The sequence below is a fragment of the Cibotium barometz genome, chromosome 60 (genome assembly GCF_041138505.1).
Source record: "Cibotium barometz isolate CiBa-2024 chromosome 60, ASM4113850v1, whole genome shotgun sequence".
NCBI classification, from domain to species: Eukaryota; Viridiplantae; Streptophyta; class Polypodiopsida; order Cyatheales; family Cibotiaceae; genus Cibotium; species Cibotium barometz.
The window spans coordinates 34,117,858-34,127,810 of record NC_141105.1 but is presented as its reverse complement, the minus strand read 5'-3'; the positions used below and the strand labels follow the sequence as shown (position 1 = coordinate 34,127,810).

The window sequence follows — 9,953 nt, the reverse complement described above, 5'->3', positions numbered from 1 at the left end:
AATATACAGCGTACATTTGGTCGCACTCCATCACATAGTGGCTTAAAATCTAGGAGGGTGGATTGTTTGGTTCAAGAGGCTCAAAAGTGGGTTGTTCAATAACTTCCCCCTCATCCCCTTCTTGAAAAGATTTCATCAAGGCTAGCTAACAAACAGAGGTGACTTGGGGTAATGAGGGTTGAGATGGAAGTACAGGGGGCGGTAAGGGCATCTTTGGTACCCTAAGGATTCCTCTTTGGGACACTTCTTGTCCTGGTTGAGGTGCGTTATGAAGTGCACGTGTTGGCAAGGCCAGCGGGGTTGCCTAGGGTTTGCTGTCTTGGCTAGGCTCGGGCACCTCTTTACTGATAGCAATTTGTAATTTCATGACTGCCCCATCTTTGACAATATGTGTAATAGAGGGTGGACGGGGTCTCAGATGTGGACACTCCATGCTAGTATGGTTAGCTCGACAAATCGGCACCACACTAGCTCCCTCATGGGGTAGAGATGGGGTTGACCAACTCGATCTCACGGCCTTGGCCAGTTCTCCAATGCCATGGGTCCTTTGCTGCATTAATGCAGCGGCCAGTTGTTCGACTTCTTGTCCCGAGGTGGACTCCTTACCTTTTCTGTCAGATCTAGTGCTGGTTGTTTTGAAGGAGGCCTCTAACATGCCCTCGTGAAGTTCTTGGGAACGCGTTTTCTTGAAGTTATCCTCGAAGTTCATATCACTCCTACAACATTTCTCAAAGGAGGTATGGGCTAGGGCATACAAAGAATTATGTAAGGGTACATCATCTAGGCCTTCAAGAGATCTCCTAATCAGCCTTTCGCGTCAGAGAACTTATCTCTGGCACTACAACGGGAGTGGAGATCCAACTTCTTTCTTTTAAGGTATCTAAACCATTGCCAGCTTTTCCATCTAGGGTGAGACCAAATGCACTCACCTTGACTTGATCATCCAAATGCTTCACAGATATGATTAAATATTTCTAAGTGCATTATGGGGTCTCCAGTTCCTTCGAACTTAGAGAGCAGCTTAGAGATGTTAGCGGGTTTGTTTTACTCCTGTTTGGCCCTTGTACAGGAGGCTGAGCTGGTGTTGGGGGTGTGATGCCGACAGCTACCCCCCTCCCTCAGCTATATGTAAACTCTCTATATCACGTGTGTTCAAGGCCTAATTAAAAAATCCCTTATCTGTAAAGTTTTCATGAATAAAAATACCCTTTTTCTATTCAATCTGTAAATACTCCCTTTAAATGGTACCCTTTTGTAAGTAAAAAATGCGTGAAAAAGGGATTTAAAAAACCCCTTCTGTTGAACCCACGTGCTACGCTTACATATTTATGAGTGACCCCCCCCGCGAGCCCCCTCCCTATTTCCATTACTATCCTTAATATTTCAGGGGTTAGCCCTGCCATGGTGGTTGGAGCGGGTGCTATTGGGGTAAGATAGGTGGGGGAGCTGGGCCGGGAGGATAATAGACCATTGGGGGTCCTTGTCTTATGGGAGAACCGAGATGTGTTCATATGGCCCCATATGGTATCTTGGGTATGCCCCCCACGAGGTGAGTACTATTGGTACATTTGTGCCTCGGGTTGATATGATGGGGCTGGGTAGGCCCTCTCTCGAAAATAGGATGTCTCGGTTCCCTGGAGAGTTGGTTCTTGTTCTGGCTTTAGCATTGGCCTCTGATCCTGGTATGAATCGGCCATTCCTGAGGTAGGCATGGCCCTCCACATTGCCATATGAGTTTGGGTTTGGTTACTTTCACTTTTCCCTATCTTCGTTTTATGATCTAGAGGAAGTGTGGGCTCTCTTTCAGATTGGTTTTCCATGCCTCTATCCCTGGGATGTGGATTTTCTGATTGTGCGTTTCTCAGGATAAATCTCTAGAGTCTCAAAGCAAGGCTTTTTTTTGAATGGGTAGGATATGTTGGGTCTTACTCTAGGATAGGTCGTCTATTCATGCACCGAGCCCCCGATTCTCATGTCTCTAGGTCAAGAGTAACGCGTCCCGTGTGCTGGGATGCTCCTCACTCTCACTGGTGTTGTCAAAGACTAACACCGTTTAGCTCCAAGGTGTGTTGACCGATGGGTCTAATCTTATGAGTGAGGGAACGTCATGAGAATTTATATTGTCAAAATAGAGGGTTGTTTTGCAACAATTTTCCCAATCGTAAAGTGCATGAATGTGTGGAATAGTAGTGTTGGACCCCCCTATAGATAGTCTCTCTCTCGTCTGTCCTTTTTTTGTTGGAAGGTACAGCCATACGCCCCGGGGGATTCACTGTTAGAAAACTTACGATATCACGTGGGTGTACAAGAGGGGTTTTTTGAATGAGGCATGAGCTTACAAGTTAGGGGTAAGGCCATGTATAAGGTGAATACTAAATCTTAAATTTAAGTTAGGGGATGGGGGCCTTGGGGGGGGATGGATGGGGAGGGGTATAACAACATAAAGGATATGACAATAAGTACTTTTGATATCAAGAAATGATCACAACATGATTTAATAATGATTCAAATAGGTTGTGGTGATTTACAATGATGATTTCCTAGTACTTAACATTTATTTCTTGGTAGCATGCATGAAGTACTTATGTTCACTCAATAAGGTTCAAAGTAACATACTTTAATCTAAGGAGAGAGGGTGTATAAATGCTAGAGGAAAAACATAGGTATAAGGAAGGGGTGATATAGTCATTTTTAAAGGTATCCTTATAAGCTTAAATAGGGGGGTGTTATCATCTTATGAGCATCATATATAGGCAGTTTTCTTGAGGTTCATGCACACATGTGACGTCCCCCTTTATTGTGAGTGAATCCCCTAGGCCATACACTTTCAAGAAGGTACGGGTGTATGCTCAAATGAGGACATGGGCATATGCTTTTTGGCAAGGGAGTGGAAAGGGCATGGCAAGACCAAAGACACGGGCGTACGCTTCTAAAAGACACGTGTTTTGCTATGGGAAGGGTACGAGCGTGCGTTTGTAGAGAAAAGGAAGAAATGGGCGTACGCACTCAGGATGAAGACCCAAACGTTTCTTGAGGGAAAGAAACGGGCATGCGCTTATAGAAAAGGAAGACGCGACCATGGTGGGGCAAAAGGAATGGGCGTGGCTTCAGGCATGGAACGGACATACGCTTCTGATAGTATAGTCGTGTACGCTCGTCAGTTCAGAGAGATCTTTAATTGTGCAGGTGTTGATAGCTACCCATTGATATTTCCTGACACATGTTTCTAGTTTGTACCCCTTGTTTAATGCCCTTTATGCCTAGTTAATGTAGTTTATTCCTTTTAACTACCCTCTGCTTATTTTAATGCAGCAGATTTTGGAAGATATGCTCTGGGGAAATACACGGGTGTGGCAAAGAAGACACGATCATGGCATTAAGAAGGGTATGGCCATACGCTTCTCAAAAAATAGTCTAGAGTGAAAAAATTACCTCTTCTCCTCAGATTTTTGATGATTTGATCTCTTTCCTTACGATATTTTGAGTGTTTCTTTTTGTAACAGGCTAGAGTTAGTCTCTAGCTACCCAATGATGCCTAGAATGCCTAAGAAAACTTAATTACCTAAGATTAATTTGATGATTAAGCTCATTGTAAAAAACTTGACAAATGTTGAACAAAACCAAAAATTGCATGGATCTCAAGAGCAGGGTTTAAGCACATATATCTCGTGCATCATGAAGACTTCGACACTCCTCATGCTCCATTGATCTCCATGGCTCCATGGCAAGAGTTAAAAAAAATCAAATAACAAGCAAACAAACACATCCAACATGCAACCACCAGTGGATCTTCACTCCAACCAGGCAATGTGATGTCTCTAGCAAGTGAAAATGTATGGAGGACGCTAAGCTAAATGCTCATCCTTCGGCAGCGACGCCAAAGATGTTAACCAAAATATTCGACCTTACACAAGAGAGAGAGGGAGAGAAGAAGACAATGATTCCATGCAAGGGTCAATTAGGAGACTTGCATTTAGCCAACCCTAATGAGGGTTAACTCCCCTATGTGAAGCCGCTAGGGGCTCACTCCACCTCCACTTGTGTCACTTAAATGGAGATCCACAAGCTAGGTAGTGAGCAAGGAAGAAGGGAGATATAGAAATCTCTACCTCCACTCAATGCCAATGTGCATGCAAGAGGGATCTTGAGAGGGAGACAAGAGAAGGGAGAAGAGAAGAGAAACTTAGACTAACACCATCCACCCTATGCATACACCACAATCAATCAATCAAGCATTCACAAACACAAGCTTACAACCATAAACACAAGAGTGTGTGAGAGAGAAAGAAGGCAAGACTCAATTGTGACAAATGGGATTGTGTCTTTTCATATTCCATAAATCGTTTATATACATGAGCTCACTTTTTACAATGGACGGCCACCCATTTACAATTGGGGGCCTAAAATTGGCTTCCTAGCTCTTTGTACATCTACACAAGTCATAAGCTCGGTCATCCCATATATCTTTTCTCAATAAGCTAGCGCGATTACATAATGATGGATTACAAGAAGTATAACCACGCTTGCAAAGTGATGTTAACCAGTGTGATTAACAGTAAGATAGAAAAAGAGTATACAAGTGAGAGTGTAAGAGATAGAGAAAGAGGGAGAATGTGTGAGAGAAGAGTGTGTGTGTGTGTGTGTGTGTGAGAGAGAGAGAGAGAGAGAGAGAGAGAGAGAGAGAGAGAGGGGGGGAGGGAAAGAGAGGGAGGAAAAGAGAGAGAGAGAACAATGTATATGAAAAAAGCTTTATAAGAAGTAAAACTATGAAATTGCAACCAAAAAGTTTCTGGGGTGCACATAAGACTATTTTTAAAAAAAGTCCATTTATAGTGTTTACGTTTACAACTGGAGGTGTCCTATTAATTAGCTAATAGTGCTTACATTTACAATTGGAGGTGTCCTATTGTTTAAAAAAGTCCATTTACACTATTTAAGTTTACAACTAGAGGTGTCCTATTAATTAGCTAATAGTTCTTACATACTTGTGCGTGTGAAATATAATGTATACATACAAGAAACCATGTATGTAGACCCTTTGAAAGTAGGGAATTTTTCTTAAGAGTGAGGGTCCTAATAAGAAAACAACATATCTAAAAAAATGGCATATGTCAACAAAGCAAAAAGAGCATGAAGTTTGAGAAAAGAGAGAGAGAGAGAGAGAGAGAGAGAGAGAGAGAGAGAGAGATTAGCAATAACACATATGGTTAGAAAAGCAAAAAAAAAATACACACACACAAGAGACCTTAAGTAAAAATCTTGGACATACCATCAACGAGATGGAGGTGTGACAATGAAGCACCTATAGGGAACGCAATAGCTTTAAAAAACACCTATAGGGGAACACAATAGCTTAAAAAGACACTGGGCTTGCTTGTGTAGAATGTTGTGGTTTGAAGGAGGCAAGGCATGGAGGTGTGAAAATTGTAGCCATAGAAGGACAATAGGTGTGCAAGAAAAATATGCTTTTGTTGAAACAATAGGTAAAAGAGAGGAAAGCCCAAATAACTATACATAAAAGAGGAAGGGCCGGCTAGTTGGTTATCACAAAGAGGAAGGCAAACATATATTCTTTAACGTAAAAAAAGCATAGAACACATAGTTAGAAGAACAATGAGAGTAGGTAGAAGGCAAGGTGGTCGACTGAGAGAGAGAGAGAGAGAGAGAGAGAGAGAGAGAGAGAGAGTGGTTTAGGGTTTATGAAGTATATCGAGTTGAAAAAGTGTGTGTTTGTGTAGAGGATATATAATTATAAGTATATATAAGAATATTTAGAAAATGAAAGTGTGGGTGGGTGAGTATATATTTGTGTGTGTGTGTGTGTGCGCGCGTGCGTGCGTGTGTGTGAGAGAGAGATCGCTCAAAACAAGTGGCACATAAAATAGGTCTTTTAATCTCTTGTTTGTAACAAAATGGTGTGGAAAAATGAATCTTTCTTATCCATTCATAAGATATTTTAAGCTTGTGCATGCATTTGGGAGTTGACCAGAGAATTTAATAGCATGGGTTCATTTCATCACGTTTCTTTTGAAGATGAACTTAAAAATGAGAATAGATTAGCGTCATGATTTGATGGGTTTAAATAAGGACAAATGTTGTAAGACTAGCACACGTGCACACACTTCAACACTGGGCATGATGTACCACTTTTATCCACCCAAAAAACTGTTTGGGTTCTTTAATAAAATCAGGAGAGTGCTACACCCTTTCAATAAGTGTAAATAGCAAATCCACAAAGATACTCATAGATTGAGATCTTTACGGTGTCATATGAAAGCTGTGCTTACAATGTTAGGGACATGTATGAAGTCTTATGCGCATGCCATTAGCTTGCAGCTATGGAGTTCTTTTTTTAAAAGCTTGTGTAAAGTTGTAGAGATTAAACAAATTATTGTGTCTAGCGATGGAGTCCCAATGTGTTGCATCTTATAATCAAGGTCTCTTGAGAAGAGGGCGTGAAGTTGCTAGGCGTTTTCCTTAACATGTGCATCGATCGATGTGTGAGTACACGTGTGCTCGGGGGGTGCTGGGTGGAAAGTGAGGATAGGAACTGTGGCAAGCATGTGAGGAAAGACTTTGTTAGAGTGGATCGAGAATGCATCCCGCATTTGTTTAAGTTGGAGGAAACACGACAGCCGAAGGAGGCTAATGAGTCTCTCTCACGTGTTGGCTGCCGGGCAACGAGGCGTTGGTTGAGGAATGATGTAAAGGGGAACAAGAAAAAGCCGCAGGAGGGGAGGAAGGAGACACGGCAAATTTACAAATAATACAAGCGCCGGCCGGGGAGGGGGCAGCAGAGGACGGACAACTGTACACGCTCAGTACACAACGTGAAGAAACCCATGTGAAACTTTCTAGGGCATGCATCCCCCCAAAGGCCTGAAACCCATTACGCAAACAAAAATTTACTGGGGTAGGACAGGCCATTCAAGGCTGAAGGCTGCAAATTCCAACGCCTCCTCCTCCTCCCCCTCCCCTCCCCTCCTCGACCACCACCCCACCACCACCGAAAACACAAAAAGTAGAGCTTACCAAGGAGGTCGGCCAAGGAATTCCGCCTATAACCGAGGCTTACGTAGTACGACGGAGTTTGATGTGTGTTTCTAAACCTCCACAAAGTCATTTTTCTAGGCATTACTTCACACACTTCATTGATGGCGATATATTTAATCCAATGTAGGCTCTCTACACATTTATTAAGACGGATATACCCACCGGATACCTTGGGTTTCTATTCGCGTGAACAGGCCCCTGCTGCCAAAGAGCATGCAATTGTCCACGTAGCGTGACGAGGCGCGTGTGAAACGCCAAAAGATCGATGGGTAACGAGTTCAACTGCCACAGCAAAAGTTGCAACGGCTAAGTTAGGATTCAGGAACTGGAAGCGAAGCCCCAATTTCCGCGCGTGCCAGAATTTTTTCAAAATTTTTATAATGGAAAGAAGATGGTTGGGGAGGTGGGAAGCAGCAACGGCCAGAACGTCCGCCCTGGATGGGGGCGAGGGGAGCAACGTCCCTTTCTTTTATGGCTGGAGAGGGCGTGACGTGGGAGAGCCAGGAGGGGCCAGGCTGGCGGCCTCACAGCGGCGAGGCCGCCGAGGGGCACGTGAAGGCGCGGGTGGGGACAGCTCAGCTGCACTTTGCTTTGTGCTCCTTCGCGGAAGCTTCCGCGGTCCAAATGGTAGTGTTGCTAGTAGCACTAAGGTGAATTTCCACCCACCTTCGTTGTAATGCGTTTATTAGTAGCTCTTGGCTTCCCTGCAGAGGCGAATTAAGCTCCCCCTCCTAGGTACCCTTTCCATCTTTTGCTAATCTTCCTTCGAGCTCCTGCTTTGCCTCCGAAAATGGCTTTCACCAAGGGCTTTCACTGGGCGGCGCCCAACCCAGCCAGCTGCTGCAGCGCTTCCGATAGAATCAAAGGGCCCTGGAGCCCTGAAGAGGATGCTGCCCTGCAGCGTGCTGTGGATCAATTCGGGCCCAAAAATTGGTCCCTCATCAGCAAAGGCGTGCCCGGACGTTCCGGTAAGTCTTGTAGGCTTCGTTGGTGCAACCAGCTTAGCCCGGATGTCCAGCACCGCCCTTTTACTCCGGCCGAAGACGACGCCATCTTGGCCGCCCACGCCCGCCACGGCAACCGGTGGGCGACCATCGCCCGCCTGCTGCCCGGCCGGACGGACAACGCCATCAAGAACCACTGGAACTCTACCCTACGACGTCGCCATCAGCAGCCTGCACCTCAGCAGCAACAGCTCTCTTCTTCTTCTTCAATCTCGTCGGCCAACGACGAGATGACGGCCGACGATCACATTTACGGCGCGTGCTTGGGCCTGGGCCTGAAGTTGGACGTTAAGTCAGCTAACGTCGCAGCCAGCAGCAGCAGCAACAAACGGTCTACTCCAGCATCTAGTGAGGATGACGGATCATCTGGCAGTAAGAAAATGCGCTGTGATTTTGACACCATGATGAATCACAATAACAACAGTAGGGTTAGGGATAATTCCTGTGAGCCTGCCACTTTCCTCTCTTTATCTTTGCCCGGTAGAAGCAACGCGGAGTTACAAGAGGCCGCCAGCTCCACGCCATCTCGTCTGGCAGCAACTCCGTCATTGGAAATTCCGGCAGCAACTGCGTCACCAAGTCCTCTTACGGCATCAACTCTTAAGGGAGGAAGCTACATGAGCAGCGACGATTTCATAAAGCTTATGAGCGCCGCCATCCAAACTGCTCTTGCCCAGGTGATCGCCCCTACGGCAAGCACGCAGGCCAAGCAGTGGCTCATGCCAACTCAATTAACTTCCAAACCTATGCTTAATTCCGCCACAAGTATCTCCAATAAGGCTAATTCCGAGGCTGTCATGGCCTTAATGAAGGACATGGTTTCTGCAGAGGTTCAAAGACAACTAGCCCCTCAACCTACTCCTAACTTTGTCTTCTCTCTGGATTTCCCCTCCCATTAAGCACACCCACACCGCGCCCCCCTCCCCCGGGCGCCCTGCTCCTTTCACACGATATTGCATGGGCACCTCGCCCGACTGGTTTGTAAAGTCTACGTGAATTCATGTATTTTACTACGTTGATCAAAGCCTTCCAATGTTTTCAGCCTTGAAAGATACACCTGCCAACATTGATCAAAGCCTCCCAATGTTTTCAAGACATGCAAATTACCACCTCATATGACGATGATAGTCCCACAAATATCAAGTTCTACATATCCACAAACGGGTAAGGTTTGAAAGTAACGTTCATTTGTTTACCCCAACAATGGATGTCACGTGGCATCAATCAACAAAACCACTAACGAAACGCATAAGTGAACCCCCTAAATTTAATAAATGTTTACCAGGCGACCAAACGTTCAGTTGCGCTTTTATTTTGCAGACAACATTTTTCAACACCATGACAAAAGAATATACGGAAAGTAAACGATCAGAATGATTCAAAACTAACATTCACCTTATATTGCTTTAAAATAAAGTCGATTTATTTACATATTCTGTTGTGAACGATCTGCAATAGGAGAGAACAAATGAAACCATGAACATGTAAAAAAACACTTTAATATGAGAAATTATAGTGTAATCTAATTAAAAGTACTTGTTCAAAGAAAGCAAGCATCATCCTTCGGTAAGCCACAGATTTCCTAGTAGTAGGAGAAAGAGGGATGAAATATTCTCCGTTGATAACTACTCGTTTAAACTTTGCAGTTCTTTCATACACAGACATGTAGTTGATATAGTCTTCTTCTGGAAGAGAATCTTCTTTAGCATCAACTATTATCAGGTTCTGACAACTCCCTAGTTATGTTATCACTGTCATGATCACTCCCATGATTCTCTTTTGCTTGAATATTGTTTGCATTGAAATACCTTGTTGAGCATGTCCATGTAAAAGATAGTCTCTATGTCAGTGCATTGGGTTAAGTGTGCAATTTTCATCACTACCGCTGTAGAGAAT

At 44.3% G+C, this 9,953-nt stretch overlaps 1 protein-coding gene across 1 annotated transcript; it reads left to right on the top strand.

The window, feature by feature from the left end:
* Positions 1 to 7,745: 7,745 nt before the first annotated feature.
* LOC147605270 (uncharacterized) lies at positions 7,746 to 9,107 on the top strand. The gene has a single exon (XM_086794150.1). It carries the CDS (start codon positions 7,844 to 7,846, stop codon positions 8,954 to 8,956), a length of 1,113 nt encoding a protein of 370 aa, XP_086650276.1. The 5' UTR covers positions 7,746 to 7,843; the 3' UTR covers positions 8,957 to 9,107.
* Positions 9,108 to 9,953: the final 846 nt, after the last annotated feature.

Bases quoted from the DNA above. Each gene is read 5' to 3' on its own strand.
- LOC147605270 (XM_086794150.1), top strand. From the start codon at position 7,844: ATGGCTTTCACCAAGGGCTTTCACTGGGCGGCGCCCAACCCAGCCAGC.